The sequence below is a fragment of the Indicator indicator genome, chromosome 2, assembly GCF_027791375.1.
Source record: "Indicator indicator isolate 239-I01 chromosome 2, UM_Iind_1.1, whole genome shotgun sequence".
In the NCBI taxonomy this organism is placed as follows: Eukaryota; Metazoa; Chordata; class Aves; order Piciformes; family Indicatoridae; genus Indicator; species Indicator indicator.
Genome location: NC_072011.1, coordinates 19,793,684 through 19,814,173, shown reverse-complemented (window position 1 = coordinate 19,814,173; position 20,490 = coordinate 19,793,684). Strand labels below are relative to the sequence as shown.

At 35.3% G+C, this 20,490-nt stretch overlaps 1 protein-coding gene across 1 annotated transcript in view; it reads right to left on the bottom strand.

Annotated features, from left to right (window-relative positions):
* SYNE1 (spectrin repeat containing nuclear envelope protein 1) overlaps positions 1-20,490 on the bottom strand; it is a 295,201-nt gene that overhangs the window by 187,459 nt on the left and 87,252 nt on the right. Inside the window, exons 21-32 of the mRNA XM_054395242.1 lie at positions 18,767-18,925; positions 16,773-16,937; positions 16,088-16,222; positions 15,076-15,234; positions 14,625-14,833; positions 14,271-14,379; positions 12,881-13,045; positions 10,996-11,163; positions 9,316-9,492; positions 7,922-8,062; positions 6,063-6,223; positions 3,155-3,305 (exon numbers count right to left, since the gene is read on the bottom strand). Coding sequence (XP_054251217.1) covers positions 3,155-3,305; positions 6,063-6,223; positions 7,922-8,062; positions 9,316-9,492; positions 10,996-11,163; positions 12,881-13,045; positions 14,271-14,379; positions 14,625-14,833; positions 15,076-15,234; positions 16,088-16,222; positions 16,773-16,937; positions 18,767-18,925 — 1,899 coding nt within the window. The remainder of the gene's footprint in view (positions 1-3,154; positions 3,306-6,062; positions 6,224-7,921; positions 8,063-9,315; positions 9,493-10,995; positions 11,164-12,880; positions 13,046-14,270; positions 14,380-14,624; positions 14,834-15,075; positions 15,235-16,087; positions 16,223-16,772; positions 16,938-18,766; positions 18,926-20,490) is intronic.

The window sequence follows — 20,490 nt, the reverse complement described above, 5'->3', positions numbered from 1 at the left end:
ATAACTGAGAGGAGAGTTCATTGATCTCTTGAAACAACTAGTTACAAAACTCTTCAATATGCCCTGCAATTTCTTCTTGAAATTAGTACTGGAAAAAAGTTTGAAAAATAGTCTGCCCTGAATACATTGTCTATGAAGAACAATTAGAATTGGCTGAAGTGCATATTTTTGTGAGACGGTTCATATTTTACCATCTCTTATTTCAAAGCAAATTAATACACAATTCTCTTAAAGATTCAAAATAAATCCAAGACAAAAAAAGGAAGTGTAAACCAATATTGTTAAAAAGCTGAAGCCTAACTGTTGATTGTTTAATAAACTTTCAAGCACTTACAAAATAAAACAGGCTACGATTTGAAAACCAATAAAGAGTGTTTAATCTTCCAATTTAAAATTCTATTGTATAATAAAGAATAATTAAATTAGATGATGAGGTAGAATCAATGTGCCCTCAGATAAAGGATTAAATAAAGAACATCATTACAGTAAAACAAGAAAGCATGAAACAATAGTGATGGCCTTTGGTACTTTTCAGCTGTCTTCTGTCAACTAGCAAATGCATAAAGACAAACTAGCATTGGCTTTATGTTGTATCAGCTGCAGGACAGCACATGACAAGTATTATTTTGTGCCTGATTTTATTGCAAATTAGAAGCAAACCTGAAAACGTACAACATCCAAGATGGAAACTTATTGTGTTTCCCATGCAGTGGCTCTTTATCCAGTAAGCATCAGTGAACTTGGAAATAAGACTTTTTTCTTTTTTTTTTTTCCCCAGCAGAATTGTTTTCTGCTGATGTAGCATGTACATGGAGTTCTTCTCAAAAGGAGTGAAAATCACTCACTGGGAGAGAACTGAAAAAGCCAAGAGTGCTCTTTGAAACTGAAATAGGCAATAGCATTCTCAAGTATAAAAATGTTAAGATAAATATGCTTATGAAGTTGGCCAAAAACTTTCCTGAAAATGCACTCTCAAAAACATAGAAGGTGCCCACCTTCTGCTACAATTGTGAATAAAAATGTGGTATCTCTTTTTGCCATTATAAAGCTCAGGAATGGCTTACTGCAACAGTCTAGAATTAGCAGGGTGATGGTACAGAAGAAAGTGTGATGCTGTAAGCATTTATAGTGTCTTTTTATGCAATATATTCTGAATTAATTTGGATTATAAAAAAAACCCTTTTTTGCATGAGAATACAGTGCTGAGGAAAAGAATACTGGATTTGCAGCCCTGAAGCTGAAATTATCTAACAATGCAGCAGATACAAATGAGGCAGCGTTTTTTCACTCCCACGCTATTCTGTTAAATGTGCTCTTACATAAAAGAAGGTGGATAATTGAGGCCTTCAAACTCTCACTGAGTCTGCCACCAATGGTAACTACTTGTGATAACTGACATTCTGTTCCACCAGCAATTTTTGAGAAATGTGTGGGTGAAAATCTGGCTCTGCTGAAGTCACTGGGGTTTTGCAATCTATGTCACCAGAAGTAGAGTATTACTGTGTACGATAATTACATTGAGCTGACCCCAGGTTCAGCCAAAGATATCAGGGAACACGCTACTTTTTATTCATTCGCCTCATGCTGTAATATCCCTTACTAATATGTTGTCCTGGAAATGATGAACTAAGTATGCTGATTAGCATTGTGGCACAGAGTAACTCAGGAAACTTACAAAAAATTCCCCACAAAATTCTCCGAAATCAGGCACAAGGCCATGCTCCTGAAGACCTCTAGCTATGTCCATGCACCCAGAGGTCAGAGGAGTCATTTCATGCATCGGAGTTCATAAAGCTCATTTGTTCACCTGAGTTACAATGATGTACTCTAGCTTTTATCTGATAAGTTTTCTCTGCTTTACGTCTGTTCACTCAAGAGATTTCTAAGCATTTCCTGCTGACCATTTTCCTTCTTTCATGATATTTTAATGAGAAAGAATTATGGTGGAATTTTCAGAAAGTTGCAATGCAGTATAAAAATTACTGCTCATCTGCATATATAGCATTTCTGGGAAACTGGCTTGAATGGGCTAGTAGGGCTTAAGTAGGCTACCTTTAGACAGACAAGAGCTGTCACACTGTAATGCATTATTAGTGCAATTTGCTGCACTTATTTTCTGTCTTAACAAAGGAATCCTCTCCACTAACTACTGAAAAGCATGACGTGACAATGTATGCCAGGGGAAAAAGTGCATATATGGTATTTCACAAGGAAACTGTTTTTTATTTGCTGTGATGAAGATTCAAGAATTCAAGCATTGCTTCATTCATCAGTGATAAAATCAAGATTGTATTTATTTGACGTATGTGAAGTTGTGATCCTTTAGAAATATCTAGTGTCAGACTGGTCCATGTTTGGAAGCAGCTGCACACCTGTGCACATTCTGAAGAGCAAGTAGGTCACAAAAAATGTCAGTAAGCACTGCATATTACAGAATCACACAGAATCACAGAATCAACAAGGTTGGAAAAGATCTCAAGGATCATCAAAGTACTGAAACACTCCATCCTCTCAGAGAACGTACGTTTTTATTTGTGGGAGGATATGAAGTCAGCCCTTGAAATGCAATGCTTGGAGACAATATACACCTCAATCAGCATGAAGAACCTAAACCACTGTGTATTGTATCTACCAGAACGTATGCAGACTTTAATACAGTATAAATATAATAGCAATAAATGGTAGGTAGGTTTGTGAGCTACCAAGAGCAATCATTTCTTTATTATTTTAGCATAAAAGTACATAAATCAAGTTATAACTTTAGCCTGTAAGATTTAAATCAAGTTCTATACCCACTAGCTGATGCTTGCTTCAAAATAGAAAAGCCTTATATACCTTGTATTTATGAGACTATTTTTAACACTGGTTAAGATTATTCAAAAAAATAAGTATAAATTAAATAGTGCTTTTAGCCATACACACAAAGGCTCCATACATGTAAACTAAACACTTAAAAAAAAAAAAAAGAGGCAGTCTATAAGAATTTTCCTTTAGTTTATAAAAAAATCTTACCACTTGGTATATTCATGTACAAAGTATGACATCATCACATCATGGTAGTTCTGAAACATAAAATATCTGTTCTTCCATTTGGCCTCCAGCAAAATGACAGATAAATGGTCTTTTAATGCTAAACATAACAAGAACTAATCACCTTGATTTGGCTGATCTGTATGTCCAAAGGAGATGATGATGTTTCCAAAGTTTCCAGTTCTTTTTCTTGTTCAGCTATCCAGAGGTACAAAGCTTCAAAATTATTGCCAAACTGATCCCACTTGTTTTTCACCATTTCCATGCTTTTAATACTAAAATTAACCAAATTAATTAAAAAGAATAAACAGTTTAATATCATAAACCTGCCCATATTCTCGCTAGAACAAAAATGTAACTTATTTAGTCTATAGAAGGCTCATTTTCAAAACTCTTGGGTTTAGAAGACCAAGCTGTATAACTAAATTAAACCTTGGTTCTCACTTGGACTGTACACCCAAATTCAAACAATTATATTAGTCACAGTGGGGACATTGAGACGTAAACAATACAGCTTCATTAATCAGCTGTATGTCAAGAATCTTTTTGCAGCAAGAAGAGAAAGAAAAAGTAACACAAGTACGATTTCTATGAAATACGGAAGAATGATTGTATCAGGTATCTAAAAACTGAGATAACTTGAGTGCATAGATGTTCGTCATTTAGCCACTAGAATGGAATTATTAAAACCAGTGTATTGTGGATGTACAAGCATTCACCAGTGCTTGACTGCTTTATTAAACATGAGTTTTTATAACAGCAGTCTTCCCATTTTGCAGGAAGTTTGTATTTTCTGAGGCAATGTTTTCATATCTAGCCAAAGAATCAATACTACATGAGAGTCAACTGCCTCAGAGTCGATAGATTTATATTCTTCGAAACACTAAGTCATAGTTATGTTAAACAGCCACAGATTATGGATGGTTATTGTATATCTTGAATAGCAAACAAAACACTTTTTATCACAAGGAAAAAGCCTAATGCCCCTATAGTGCCTTCCAGTATACAAGTTTCTGCTCTTTCAAAATCATTGTAAAGAAATCAATGCTAATGTAGGCCCTACACACAGTTTGCAAAATATGCACTTTCCATTTCACTGGAAATACTAAAATTTCCTCAGAAAAGCCTATTACAAAATTCCAAAATACATTTTCCTTTTAAATATAGTCTTAAAAACTATTCCAGTCTAACAAGTTTAATTTTTTTCTCTCCATCGTTAAAGCAAGAGAAAGCTTTAAGAAAAGATATAGTCTAAATATTTAAAAATTGGCCTTCTCATTTTTTCTTATTTTCACAATGAAAAAAATAGCAATGTCAACAGCCATCTACTACAAGTGTAAAATTCAAGTTATTTGTAGGAAAATTAAGTGCAAAAATATTTCACTCAAATCTAGCCTAAGAAAATATAGATGGAAATCAGAATCAAGGGACCAACAGCTGAAACACCTTTGCCTTTGTATCTGCCTTCCTTATGACTATGAGAAAGCCACAGGCTGTAAAGAATATAGCCCCAACAATATACAGCTATGTTCCTTGGAAAACAGATGTGCTATGTTAGCTCTGCAGGGGATGATGGAGAGCTGTTCAAACTTCTTTCTCTTTGCTGTTCACCGGCGTAGTGTGTACCGTGCATGCTTTACATTGCTCGGCCAAGACTTTTTACTGATGACACGAGCTACAACGTAACCCTTACACACTGAGTATGTGTTCTGTAGATTCACTATAGAGAGATGTATATATTTGCATGTTTTGTGGAAGGCATTTATTTATTATCTGTCACAGTACCACAGACATTTGGTATAATCCATACATTCAACTAAAATCTATTTTGTATCTACATTAAAAGAAGATACCAAGGATGGCTTTCATTTAAAAACAGAGGACATTATAAAAAAGTGAATACCCACTGTTGGAAGAAAAAATTTCTTAACTGAAAAAAAATCACACTAGTTTTCTCTCCAATATTGGACAAAACCATGTCTAAAATAAAGTATTCGGTAGGATACGGTAGAATTTGCCTGCAAATCACTGTGATACTTCATACTGGAGAAAGTCTTATGTAAAAATATTAAGACCACAAATAGTCAGAAAGTTCCATCTGCTGCATAAGCTAGTTATTACGATTTACAACTGTTCTTTTACATCTGGAAGAAAATGGCACCAAACTGACAATGGTCAGAAGGGGGAAGAAACCAACCATGTGGGTTTTGCTCTTTGCTCGTATTCAGAGGGAAGGGGTAGTACCTGCTTAAACTTATAAAGCAATTATTCTACATAGTAATTCCAGTAAGATAACATAGAATTGGCAGATATAGCCACAATTTGTGTATTAGAACTAATATATGCAAAAAATACAAAGTTCATACATACATATAATTGTATGTTTATATAGATAAAACAAGAACTGCAGCAGTTGAAGTTGAAGCTGAGTGACTTGAGTCCAGTAACTGAGTTAGTTACTCAAGAAAAGAAATGGAATTTTAACAAATACAAAAAGCTACAACTATATGTAAGACTTAACGTTTTCTTGGAATTTGAACTTCAGATTTTTAAATAAAATTTGGCAAAATATGCCTTTATTTTTTTTCTTTGCAGCAGAAGCAGCTTTTGATACTGCCCATAAAGTAAAATCTGGGCATTCAGGTAAGATGAAGGCACTTCTTGACATTCCAATGGAGAAAGTGGAATACTGAAAACTGTGGCAAATATGGTAAATGTGCTGTTCTTGTACTGAGATTTTTCTTTCTAAAAGAATCTAGTACCTCAAGAATGTGTTTAATTATCCCTTCTTCACAAGAATAGGACTTAAAGATAAGTGACAGATTAAATGCAACTAAGTGCTTTGATAAACTATGTATTAAAAAAAGATTGTTTATTTGCACACAGTCTTTTGACATATTTGGTAATATAACTTGGTTACTATGCCACAGCAAGCTGTGAATGACAGAACTGATGAGACAACACAAAATGTTGACAAGGTTTGATACAATCTTATTGTGGAGAATAAATATTAGGACTTGTTAAGAACGTACTCTTCTTCAAGAGTAACTTCCACTTTTTTCACTTGTTCTTGGATTGATTTTGCCTGTTGCTGAAGGGACTGCTTGTTCTTTGAACCAAGCTGTATCTCAGAAGAATTCTTCACCAAATTCTCAGCCTGCATTGCCATTGCTTCAGTCTGTTTAGAAAGTTCCTGTAAGGATGCAAGACACATTAATACAACTATAAAGAGTTTCATACATATATATATACACACACACAAAAGGTATTTTTCCTCACTGTTTGTGGTTGGAAATAGTATCTGCATCCCATATACATACTAACGCTTAAATAAATAAAAAGAAATGTGTGATTTGTGGAAGATTATATTCATCTTTATTTAATCTTGAAATTTTACCCTTTAGGGAGATCTTGAACCTTCTAATCTCACTTCATTCAGCAACTATTTCTTGTCACAAACAAACTAAAGCCATAAACCAGAACAATGGATGCTGAGCATATATCAAGATATGCATAATTTACTATTAGATTCATGAAAGGGTAAGCAGTATGACGAGTGACAAATATATTAAAACACTCTGTTTACCCTGGGTTTATGGACCACAATATGCATGTGGCAAGTAGCAAACCACTTGTGGCAGACTCAGTATAGCCTCTGCTCCTCAAATGGTCCCTGTCTTTTAAACTATAAAGTATTCTAGAACTAAGACATCTATTTCTTTTCTTCCTTTATTCTTCCTTCCTTTCTTTCCAGTTCATATTCACTTTGAAGGGCCATTCAGATTCAAGCCGTTCTCTTTCCTGTTACAGAATTGTTTAGTCTTCACTCTCCAAAACATATTCCAGGGCTCTAGAAATACCCAGTATCAGTCCTTGTTTTAACAGTCTCATCCACCTTATCTATAAGCTGTAAATTGAGCTGCAAAGACTACTCAGACTTCTAAGAAATCAGCAGTCTCTTAACTATATTATAAAGTACCATTTAAATTACGGTTTTAGATTCAAAGCAAGTTTGGATTTTAGGTCTTTCTTTCACTCACCTTTGTGAACTTGTGCTCCCCTGAGTTCTCACTTTTAGAGGGGGGAAAAAAGTAAAAGTACTGAAAAGAAGTTGGTAACTTCCAATCTTTTTCAGTCACTTGTAAATCAGAGCATTGGTTGGTCCAACTTTCCAAAGACAGTTTTCACACCACAGAAGTTTAGAGAATTTCCAGTAAATGTGTGGCACTTAGAAAAGCAAATTACTCCTATTACTTCTATATTAGTAAATAAAATGGGCTGGGATAATTTTACATTACCAAGGGCAAGTGGCATGTTATGGCTTATATCCGTGCTGTAAAAGCCTCTCCTTTTCCACCTCAGGGACAGAAGAATGCTAGTTAGCACAGTCCACATAACCATGCCAAAGAGCACACTACTGGTGTTGATACACCAGTGTTTGACACTATTTAGCTGACTAGTACAGATGATTACTGAGCATAAAATGGGAAATCCTCAAAATCATTTTAATGCATACATGCGTTTCAGAGGCAGATTTTGAGTAATTCATGATACTTTCATGAAATAAGTTTTTACTCATATCAGAAACCATAGTAACTAGTATTTTGGGTATGTATAAAGAGGTAGGATATAGCCTTCCTGATACAGATGATTCTGATTGAAAAAAAAGAGAGGTAGAAAGAAAAAATAAGAAGCATGATTTTACAGCCTGAAATTGCAGTAAGTAGGTAGTGTAACAAGTATGACTGGCAGTTTATGCAGTATCTAACCTGTATATGCAATTTGCACCAGCACTACAGGAAACCATGCAAAGATTGATGGCAATATGCTTACTACACGTTAACAAAAAGGCAGGAAGAATCTCAGTTCCTGTATTTCACACAGTAAATACCTTTGTCTGCTCCAGTTCTGCAGAGAGGCTCTCTAGACTGCTAAAGTTTAAGATACGTTCAAGTGCAGAGCTTGCTTGATTGAGATATTTTACTACTGTTTCTTTATCTCTCTCAAACTGCTCCCATTTATTTACTGTAACCTAGAAAAACAAACAAGCAAACCCAAAACAGGAACACAAAGACAAGATTAAAGGAGAGAAAAAAGTATTTTCATTGTAAGTTACTGAAAAAGGAAAAAGAGAAAGACTTGACATAAAATAAAACAATTGCTCTTGAAATGCCACTTGCTCTACAGATTAAATTGCTTTGAACCAAATAAAAGTTTTCCCTTGAATTTTCACTGATTAATATTGTGCTGTGCAAAAAAAAAAAAAACAACAACATTGTTCTCTAAGGTGCCAGCAATATTTAAATCTTATATTTGAAAGTCCTATAAGAAATATGAAGTAGGACATGATTATGCTTATAGTGACAGGTAGTCAAAAACATCAAAAGGATTTTCAAGTTCTCTAGTGAAATAGATTACAGTAAAATCATGGAAGAAAATCTCTTCTCAGAGGAAACTTAAACTGAGGAATCCTTTTGTTCTGATAATGCAGAATTTTGGTTAACTTACAATGTTTAATTATCAGTCACAAGAATTGTAAGGGCATAAACAAGTATTTTCTTGATTCTGAAGCAAAGCCCAAGTTAAGACTCTATGTATGAGATCCTTTAGAAAAATACAGTTTTCAATAATAAATTTTTACATTATGCTTTTTTTCATCTTGCCACTTTACCACAGTAAATAGTTTTGATGAATTTAAACATATATGGAATAGTGGACAGCTGGATTACCATTCTGCTTAGAGGAGTGTAAAAGAAACCTCAGATTTGGGTGCAAGAATATATACATTCCAGTCCCAGTTCAGTCAATGATCAGGTGTCAAAAGGATTGTACCAGGTTATATTTCTCTGTGACTTTTTCCCTCGTTCTTTAAATCTAGGATGACAGCATGTATTTCACACAGGAGTTGTAAGGATTATACTTGCACCACATCAGATCTTATTAATTCAATATCCAGCCTAAGGACTCTCTATTCATGGGCAATGTCATCTTTAATAACCAGGGGAGGCAACCCATCTAAAAAGTTGACTGACAAATAAATTAAAGTATCCATTATGACTTAGTACTCGAGACTTTTAAACACTTCCAAACAAAATGCTATTTCTTTTATTAATAAAGGCATCCAGCAGCTTTAAGTAGTTTTCATGGAACTACAGATGATGAAAACACCAAGAAACAGGATTCAGAGGTGGGAGAGTGAGTTCAGACCTTTTACATTAAAAGAAATTTGGGGTTATCCTAAAGGTAAAAGCATGGGGGTTTTATTTATACTTGCAAAGAATCCACCTGCAGTTGCTCTTCACGTTTCTCCATAGTCTGCTGCATGTTCTCCAATGTTCCTTCCAACTTTTGTAAATCCTCTTGCATTGTGCCAGGCAGCCCACCTTCAATCTGCAACTGTTTAGCTTGGGAGATCTGCTGTTGCACATGTTGCCTCTTTGCACGAAGTCTCCTTGTCCTTTGCTAAAAGATTTCATCCAACAGGAATGATTAGACTTTAGGAAACGAACACAATGAAAACACTTTCTGCCTTCGCAGGGGTGTGCAATGAGAGTCAACAAAGGTATAACTGTCACCAGTATTTCTGAGTCTCATGCACTCATCAAGTATTATGTCTTAGCTTCCAAAAAGTGTGTACACCTTTTGTGGCATATGAATTAGAGAGAGACTGACAGTATGTCCATTTATTCAAAACAATATTTTAGAATGCAGATGCCACAAGGGCTGAGCAACCACATCAGTTAGCCACACATGCATATATCCCTCATGATTGCCTGGAAGCATTCAGGTCTGCTCTGCACTATTTGAAGCATAGGTTGGAGCTTCAGATGTATCAAAACAATATATCAGCATTCATTAATGAACAGTAAAGACAGATCAGTTGCACAATTCTTTCTCCAATGCATTTTGCTTTGTAGCACTGTCAGAAACTTCTTATTCTTTCCCAATATGCCTGACCCATCGCAAGGTCACAACTCCCTGCTCAACTCTACTCTTGATATCTTTGGGTCTTTGTCCAAGTCTGTTTTAACTTCAACAAACTCTGGATCAAAAGGAGGAGAGTTTGAGAACTCAAGAAGCAGCTAACTATTGCTACTAACTCTCCTATGACAGAGAAGAAATGCAGAGTACTGCAAAAACATATATGAACCTTAACACATACAATAGCTTTTACTCTCTAAACAGAGAGTTTAGATAGGACAAAGGTAAGACAGTCTTACTGTCTGATCAGGCACTACATGTCTGACCTTAGAGACATTGATGTTAATATAAAACACTTCTATAATGCCTAAACATCGACAGCAAATTGTTTTTATTTTGATTAGCTTTCAGCAGGCTTCAAAGTTAATTTCCCATATTTGGCCTTATAACCCATGATTCTTGCTCTATGCAACCCAAATGATTTATCCTTTCTGTAGTCCATACATGTTTCTATCTATTATAAGAACATAAAAAGCTTCCTGTTCTACAGAATGGATGCTCATCTGTTACTGCAGTAGCAACCCAGAGAAGGAGATGAACCTAGAGGTACACATCCTCTCCAACAGTTAGAGGTGGGTCCAATTTACCATGGTCAAATCTCAACTTAAAACCACTCAAACTTAAAGAAAGTTAAAAAGAGAAAAACTGCATATTTGAAGAGTACACTTAACCAAAATTTTAAGAACATGAAGCTTGTTTTTCAGGTATTCTATGCCCAAAAACCCAATATGAAATAAAAGGATAGCAAATAAAAGTAGAAAAACATGCTCGTCTAAATAAAAGGATAGCAAATAAAAGTAGAAAAGCAAGCTCATCTTTGTGCATTAACATTTGAATACATTGTTTTGGTTTTTATCATAAGACATCAACACTAGGGAATATAAGACTGTTTCAACATATAAACCCTTACAAGTTTAAATATCAAAAGTTATGCTAGTGGATGTAACACCATTTTTAAATTGAATAAATGAGTAATTGCCCTACCTGATGATGTAGTAGTAGCTGCTGAGCTTGTAATAAGCTTTCGGTATCCAGGATCTTTTCAGCCTCTGCCTGGGCTTCTTTAGAGTTGCTGATTAATTCTTCAATTGCACTTTTAACTTCTTCTTTGTACTGGACACAGTCTCCAACAGTGCCTAAAGTCTTTTCAATCTACAATTACAGATAGCTTTAAATATTTCATGTTGAAAGGCACATCTATACTTTAAGGGAATATTAATATTTGTGTGTTTGTTTTTTTCTTTCCTCAAAAAAGTAGGGTAAATTGTCTAAATTTAAACCATTTTTGTCTTCAGGATTCTTGTTACCTTTAACTTCACATTGAAAGAGTGACTGTAGACCAAGTTTTTTAGTCTTGTTTAGACATACTCACTATTACATTGCCATATGGTAAGAACAGATCTGGGTCAGCAACTTAATGGTTATCACTTAGAAAATACACACTGTCTTCAGCCTTTGCAAGCTGACCCAGATTCCTAAACACTTGAGCTACCCAGATCACAAAAAAATATTGCTACCTTCTGGACCTTCTAGAGCAATGCCCTGGTACATCACAAATATATTAAAATCCTCTGTTACCCTGGGTTTATGGAGCATGATACGCACATGCCAAGTAGCAAACTACTTGTAGCTGACTCTCAGTACAGCCTCTGTTCCTCAGACAGTTCCTGTCTTTTAAACCATGAAGTACTCTAGAACTAAACAACTTCTTTCTTTTTCTTCCTTCCTTTCTTTCCAGTTCATATTCACTTTGGAGGGCCATTCAGATTCAAGCCATTTTCTTTCCTGTTACAGAAATGTTTAATCTTTACTCTCCAAAAAACATTCCTGAGCTCTAGAAATACCCAGTGTCAGTCCTTGTTTAAAAAGTCTCATCTACCTTATCAATAAGCTGTAAATTGAGCTGCAAAGACTACTCAGATTTCTAAGAAATCAGCAGTCTCTTAACTATATTATAAAGTGCCATTTAAATTATGGTTTTACATTCAAAGCAAGTTTAGATTGTAGCTCTTTTTTCTTTTTACCTTTGTGAATTTGTGCTCCCCTTAGTTCTGAATTTTAGAGGGAAAAAGCCCCCCACACCAAACCTAGTAAAAGTACTTAAGAAAAGATAGTTATCTTCAGTTTTTTTGCAGTCACATGTAAATCAAAACACTGGTTGTTCCAACTTCCCAAAGACCATTTTCACACCATGGAAGTTTGTAGAACTTTCAATAAATATATTAAACTTTTATATACTTGGAACACCTACAATGCCTCCACAAGAATTAACAATGGAATTTGAAGTCTAGATTCCTTCTCTATCCTGAACTCTTTTCAAATGGATCTGTTCTGCCTTGTCATGTAAGTTGTTCTAAGTTTGTTTTGATCTTTCCTTTTACTGTGAAAATTGTGAAGTAGTAAATTCCCTGCTAATTCATAAAACAAGAGACATTCTTAATGATTTGAAAGTACCTCACAAAATTTTCTCTATTTTTCCATCATAAAAAAGATACATAAATGAAGATTAAAGTAAAATTTAATATCCACTAGCTGATGTACATCACAGTTTTGCCAATGTTCACTACATGTTGATTTTAGAAAACTATCTTTTGCCTCTAAAAATATTGACATTTTGATTCCAGAAACATTTATTAGGATGATTTCCAATCCTGCAAAGGGAAAAGATCCATTACAATAATGCCAGTAATTTTGGCCTGCTACTCTGAAGGCTTTGCTATCCAAGTAGTACAAACGAGTTTTTTGTTGCTGAATTGCTTGCAGTTTAATTAAAAAAACACAGTAGGAAACTTATGCTTGTGAAAGTCATGATTTATGTAATTCAAAATGATGCTGTAAATGGAGAGTTCTTGTGTCCCTCATACTGTACCTCAGCCAGCAAATCTAGGAGTCCCTTGAAGTCACTGGAAAGTTTACAAAGCTCATCCTCTGTCTTTTTTGCCTCCAAATCAGGACATACTGCGGTCAAAAGAGCAAGCCTAGATTTCAGCCAGCTGTGATTTTCTCCTTGCTTGTTAATATGCTTCCTAATTTCCTATGGAAGAACCAAAACATATTTTCTTCAAACAAAATACATTAAAGAGTGGCATTCATGACATCAGCTCAAAAATCAGTATAAGCATACTACATTAGTTCTTACACTGAGACACTAGAAATGTGCTATTTTCCTATTTGCATATCCTATCTGATTCTGCTCCAGTCAATGGCTAGATTTTTGCATTTCCTCCACAGACTTTCTTTTATTAAAGCACAGTCTAATAAGTAGTAATGGAGTACTCTTCCCTCACAAACTAACGTTTTACCTACAAACAGTCAGTAGACACCATGTGTATACCTTCCATATACCGACAACATTTTTTATTTAAATCTTAAACATGTCTTTCCAAAACATAAAATTTCAAGTGGTATAAGCTTTTACATAATTTTGTCCCCATGTCCCCCCCACACCCTTTTTGTCCAATAGTTCATTTATATCTTTGTGCCAGTGCTGATAGGTTGCCAGCAGTGAAACTGCATGAGTAAATCAGACTTTTTGGAGCAGAAGCAACCATTAAGCTAAAAGTTGATCTGCTTTATCAAGGTCATCCAAATCATGTTTTCTCTGCACAAATAGCCTTACAACCTGCTCATGACATTCACAAACTCCTACAGTATGTGACATTCCTATTTTTGCTCCTAGTATATGAGATAAAGAAAAGAAATTAGGGTCAAGCTAAGTCCCAGGCGACACAATAAATTATTGCCTAAATCAATTTAACTAAATTTAAACAAAATGGCTCAATCTTCAACTATTCTACCACTTCTGTTACCAGTCACCAATATAGAAGTTGACATTACCCTGTCGTACTATCATGGAAAAGAATTTTTGTTATAAAAGCTTTCTCTGTATGTAAGACAATAACTTGATCCTTCAAAAACAACTAGCCCAGAAATTTTGGTGTTTCTGTATACAGCACTTTTAACTGTGCAAGCAGTGAGATGAGGGGCAACTATTTATTCTACCTGCTTCTGTATTGTGGATGTTCTGAATATACAGGTAAAAGGAACCTGCCATTCTCTAAACTACTCAAAGTAGAAACTTGTGCAGCACTTTGCTGCATTTGGACCTTTCTCCTGGAAACATTTTTAAGAACACCAGGAATCAGCAGAACTACTATGGTCTACACAGTAAAACAGTTGCACTACTTTAGAATAGAGTTTTATCCAAAGTTCCAGTAGCAATGACAGTATCTTTGTTAGAATACAAGCCAAGGGCTCACCCCCACAGATGCTTTAAATTGCTTGTATTTGGTAGTGTCATTGACACTTTCCTTTATCTTCTTTAATTCTCTTTCTGTTGATAAAATCCAATTTGCCAGTTCAGAAAACCTGAAATAAGACATGACATAATGCAAAGCAAGGAAAAAAGTTAGACAAAAATTGCCACCACTGATCGGTAGCCTCTTAAATGTAAGCCCGAAATTGTAATACCCACTATAAATTTGTGGAATTGCTACATAAAGTATAGCCAACAACACTGTATCATTCTTTACATGGTATGGATCTATGATGACATTTAAATGAGCGACCACATATAAGGCTCTGTGAAATTCAGCTAGCAATTGAGCTGACACCTGTTCTTATAGCTCTTCCAGGTGTTTGAGTGCTCTGTTAACTTCACATATGTGCTGTCTATCTGGGATTTGAGCTCCTTCAGGATTCGTTGGCTGCTTTCCAATGTACCCCTCACTGGATCAGAAACTGGTAGTTTTTGGCACAGATCTTCAATCCGTTTCAGCCTTTTCTCACAAAGGTGGTAAGGTCCCTTGTCACCAAAGAACAACTGATGGGAGACAAAACAGAAAATCCAATAAAAAATCCAAATTGGTAGAAATCCCAACACATATCTAGATGTTTGTTATAAACTGTACTAAGCTCAAATCAGTCTTTTTGCTAAAGGCCCTAAGGACTGATCTGATTTAGTTGTGCACAGATTGCTTGGGGGCTTAAGAGCTGGTCAGCTCCCTATTATTGACATTGAAATGTATTTCTGTAAATGCCCACATGGTGGCACCTAATTCATACCACGTGTTCCTCGATCATCCTTTCATTGCCTTCTCTTGATAACACCTTGTTCTGACGAGTTAGTTCAGCTTTGCACTCCTCCACGGTGACTAGAAACTTGCTTTTCTGTACTTCAATCTTCAAGTGGATCAAATGATACGGAGCTTCTGTTTGAAGATCCTACACATCCATAGGGGCAATAAATAAGCACAGAGATAATCACTATTCCCATTATCTCAATTACTACAAATAAGAAATCTTAAACATGCTAATAGAGAAAATTAAGCCTGTATGTGCAAGAACAGATTAGGGTTTCTCTGTATTCTAAAATAAATAAAGCAATCATATTACCAATATCTCCTATATATATTGTAGGTCCATAAGTTTTTGGGGACAAGAATAAGGCACGTTAGAGACATCCTGATTCTTGGCAAGATATAACAAATATTTCCTGTATAAAATAATAAAACAAACAATAGTGAAGGTGCATGCACAACTGCTTCTAGATATTCCTGTCTGTGTGAGAGGAATAAATTACTTGCCCATTGCTTCAGCTTTGAGCTGCAACATGATGTAGCAGGCAAAAAAATTCCATAGCTTATAAGCAATGTTTGTTCAGTTGTTAGAGCCTTTAATCAGAAGATACAATTTAAACTGATATCCCAATCTCTTACAAATCAGTTTTATCAAGGTTGGTAAAGTAACTGCAATCATCCAGTTTCAGTATCAGGTAAGAAAAGGTAGCACCTATTCTCAACAAATATCATTGACACAGGCATGGGTATGGTTGTATGTAAGGTTTCATAACCAATTTTTCACATTTCTTGATGTTTGACCTCTTAACAGAGCTTTTTCACAAGGGTATTTGTAGGTGTAATTATCTAATGTTGCAAAATACTTTTTTTTTTTTTTTTGCCAATTGTACAGGAAACTAAATAACATTTTAAAAATAAGTTGCATTATTTTAACTTTTTTTAGGTCATGCAGAAACGTTCCAAGGTTCACACCAGAGAAATCATTCAACGTCACTAACCTTCCACTGCCTATGGAGTTTCCTCACAGCTTCCTGCAGGTTGTATTGCTCTTGCTCAGGAAGGATGTCAGTAAGTTCATCACATGCTTTCAGAAAGGCATTTAGGACTCTCTGATCCAGCTGATTAAAGAATTCCTGAAGTTGAGGTGGAATGTGAAGTGAGAAGACAAAGCTGGTTATTGATATGTTAACCAGCCAATATGAAGTTTCCTAACACAGTCTGTAAATTTCAAGGTTATATCTGCTTCATTAAAGAGCTGAAGTTTAAACTAAGGAAAGATCTGCTTCTAGCTATTTATTTTCAGCCAGTACTGTGAGATGGCATTTTAACAGGAACCTAACTTTAAAGATATATGCATAAATAATGCTTATAACACAGACATTAATCTGAAAAAAAAGAGGCAGTGGATGCCATGAGACTGGTAAAATGTCCCAATGCTTCTACTGGTAAAACCAATCCTAATTTCTAGGGGTCTTCTCTTCAATTTCTGGTCACTTACATTCATAGTAAGGGGGGTGATCTTTTATCCTTTTTTGGGTTTTGATCTTAACCATTTGTTTTACCTGACCCGTATAGCTTATATATGTGAAATAAACTCACTTCAGTTTTACAATTAAGTAAGCTTTTCGCTTGTGTGTCATGCATTCAAAGATTTCCATGAGGAGGGTCAGAGAATTTACTCACGCTATGTTTCCTGAGAAGTTCTTCAGGATTTCCTTTTTCTTTTAAGCAAGAATTAGCAATCTGTATTACTTTCTCCAGTTCTGCTCTAGACTCCTCAAATTTCTTCATCAAACGGCTATTTGCTTCTATGTTTTTCCTCCAGTCACCAGCTTTCCTGACCATATTCTGAGTTACAAGCAAAGAAAATGAGCTGGCACTTTCTCATCGATTTACTCTCTTTTACCATGATCTTACAAAAAAACCCATTTAATTGGTGTCACTTTTTCAAATATATGCCATTCACAACTGCTTCTCCTTTTCATGCTCCCATTTTTTTCAATTTTTAATGCTTACATTAAGGCTTATGCTAATGTTATCTTTCATTCAAATAAAAATGGGTAGAAAGCTACTATAGATGTCACTGATACCTTCAGTATGCCTCTGCTATTTGGCTAGTGTTTCTTTCCTAAAGCCTGCTTTCAAATGTAAAGCACCTGGTATGAGCAAAAGATTGCCATTCCGTTTTCTCTAGCAGCAGACTACCTCCTCCTACACCATACTACATGAAGGTGGCTTGACTTATGGATCCAACCAGTTCTATGCTACAAGTTTTCTGACCTGGAGGAAGTTTGCACAAGCCTCACAGTAGTAGGGCCAGGTAAGTAACCAGGTAGAAAGGGGCTTAAAAGAAAGGCAACAAACGTTGCAGTTTAGTTGCCACTTTGAAATATTTTTGTTTTGAAACCTTAGTCATAGCTCTTCATTATTCTGCTTTTTAGACTGTCCCAGTGCACTGCATTATCTAGTGGCTACAATTTCATAGGCAAGTTACAGAATTTACCAGGAGAAATGAACAGTTCACAAGTTCAACTACAGCAAGTTAACACTAACACTACTGACTAATCATACACTTTTCACTGATAACAAAACCCAGTGTAAGGAATTGTAATGATTTTAACCTGGGAGATAATCAAATTTGCATTTCTTAACTTAAGCAGCTTGCTAAGCCTTTTTTAAAATTTCCTGATAAAGATTTGACTATGCTCTCTACATGAGAAAATGCCAATTTCCAGATCTGTAAATATTTTACCTCTGGGTATGTCACATTTTGTATGGTTATGCCATGTTTTACACATTTATTTTCTAACACAAGAAGAGATAAATCAGCATCCGTCTTTATAGGAATAGAATAATTAATGCTTAACATGGTAAATTTATCAAGCTACAACTCTGCTTCTGTTACTATAAGCTAAACTTAAATTATTTCTAAATTGTAAACCAAACCCCACTGATCTTTAAGTACAATCCACAAAATACAATATGAATTTTGAAATCCACCTCTCAGGAACAGCTCTTTAGTGATAGGTAATTTTCCACAGCTTAAAAATCAGTTTAGACAGTCTTACACTGAACCATAATCACCTGAAACCAAACGTAACAAAACCCAAGGTTGGGCTCCAACATAATGCTTAATTTCGACATGGCTAACAACAACACAGAGCTCTACAGGTAAGGGAAACTATAGCCCCAAGTACACATCTTTATATTAACAAAAGCAAGTACCTATTTGCAACTTTCTATATTCACAAATCACTGCATTTTCTGAGGAAATACAAAGCCCAGTTTGGATTTGCAAAAGTGTCCATCTTCCATACTTTTGTGAAAGGGAATGCAGGGCAACATAGGAGCAAATAATTAACCAAGAGAAACAAAAACCAGTGGAGCCCTAAGAGATGGATTTCAGGCTCCTCACTCCAAAAAAAAGGTTGAGATGTGTGAAAGTTCTCATTAAATCCCAGGTTCCCCTGAATATAACTGCATGGAGAACATGACCAACAGTCTCCTGACCACTTACTACCAAATGCAGACAAATCCATAATTTACTAATGTGACACCAGGGAGAAGAACTCTCTATGAGAATAGCTACAGAGTGGTGAAATGGAGATACAGTAAGGCTGGATCAACTGCATATGAATAAACTTTCAAAACTATGCACCAACATATGCCATCATTACCTGAAAAGTAATCTGAACTTGTGTAACTTTCTTCTGAAATGTTGACTGATGGAAATGCTGTAATACTTCACTTGAAGTCACACGCTGCAGGATACTCTGACTATTTTTCTCAATCAGGGACAAATCTTTCTTGCAGTTTTCCTGATAAGCTACCAAATCCTAAAAAAAAAAAAAAAAAAAGGCAAACTCCAACACACATATCCACCCTGGCTAGGAACAAAGGAGCAGAAAGTTTGGCAAAATACCAGGAAGATATTTTTTGACAGCAAGAGCAAAAGGGATAATGTCAAAGCACCACAAAAAACAAATTACACAGAGTGTTATGTGGAATAACACACCACTTTCTCCTTGCACGCAGAATCCTGTACCTACATAGTGCTCTACCTACCTGTAAAAAAAAAAAAGACACAGACAGGTATCCAAGCCTTTTGGGTAGTTTTAGAGAATGCTGGTCAATAAATTATTCTGTAATTTAATTTTATAAGGCGTCTCTATTTATAAATAGGCAGCAGTGAAAACAGTAGATGTAAGAATGAAAACTTTCAGTAGCAGGTTGACATGTTAACCTTTCTCACCTTTCAACAAATTAACCAGATTAACTACTGGAATTCAGATTTCATTACAAACAGTATGAAGTAATGAAAATTATACTTTAATAAAAGAGAAAGAAGAGCCATGCATGAAGTTGCACAGGCTGAAAAAACAAACAAACAAAAAACCAAAACCAAAAAAACAACCAACCAACCAATGGTTCAAAACAATCCTGTGGTGAGGATTGAAAGAACAGCACATTTTACTCTCTGATTAGCAGAACCCAGGAGATTTTCGTTGCTTGGTTGGCATGTAACAGCTGAAGAAATGTCCTTTTATTGTGACACTCCGGGTCATATTGACCTTCAGAAGCAGAAAAGAGTGCTTCCTTTTTCTGAGCTGCTCCTTAACCAGCAGGTTTAACATATGACTCAGCTGTTGCTCATAGAAAATTATTTGCTCTGGAAGATGAAAAAACTAGCTTGATTCAAGCTCATCAGATATTTCACCCAAATACAATCAAAGCCTGAAGTCACTGGAAGAGAAAACCCTTCTTGATAAATTATTGGGCAGATCTCCAGAGTTATTATAGGCTTGAACAATTTTTTAATATTATATTTGTATAAATAACACACAAAAAAATCTTTTTGTTCCTTTTTTTTTTTTTTCTGTCAGAGACTAAATGGCTTTGAAAGACTTGAGCTTCCCATTAAAACCTCATCCTTTTATTTATGTTAACTGTCAAATTCAACTGTAATGAAATGTGTACACCAATTCTGAGGATTGTTTCTAGGTCACGTGCCACATATACACAAGGATAAACACCAATTCCTATGCAAGATCGATATATTTTCATTTTCCTTTCCATGTGAGTTGTAACTAGCTCTGAATTCTTCCATAATGAAATGTTTATTGGTCAGGCAGAAAAGTTAATGTTCTTCTACAGCACATTTTGAAGAAACCACTTTCAAACTCCTAGGAAACTTCAATACTTGTCCAGAAAAACCCAGAGAAGTTCCTAATCATGCTTTTTTCATCTGTTTAATAAAAATCCAAGGTACTTCTGATACTTCAGTCCAATTCACTAGATTAAAAAGTCTCACATTTACTTCTTGGACTGAAACCACGGTCACTAGGAGGGAACACAAGCTTCAATCTTTGTATGTTTATGCCTCGCTGACTTTAGGATAGAC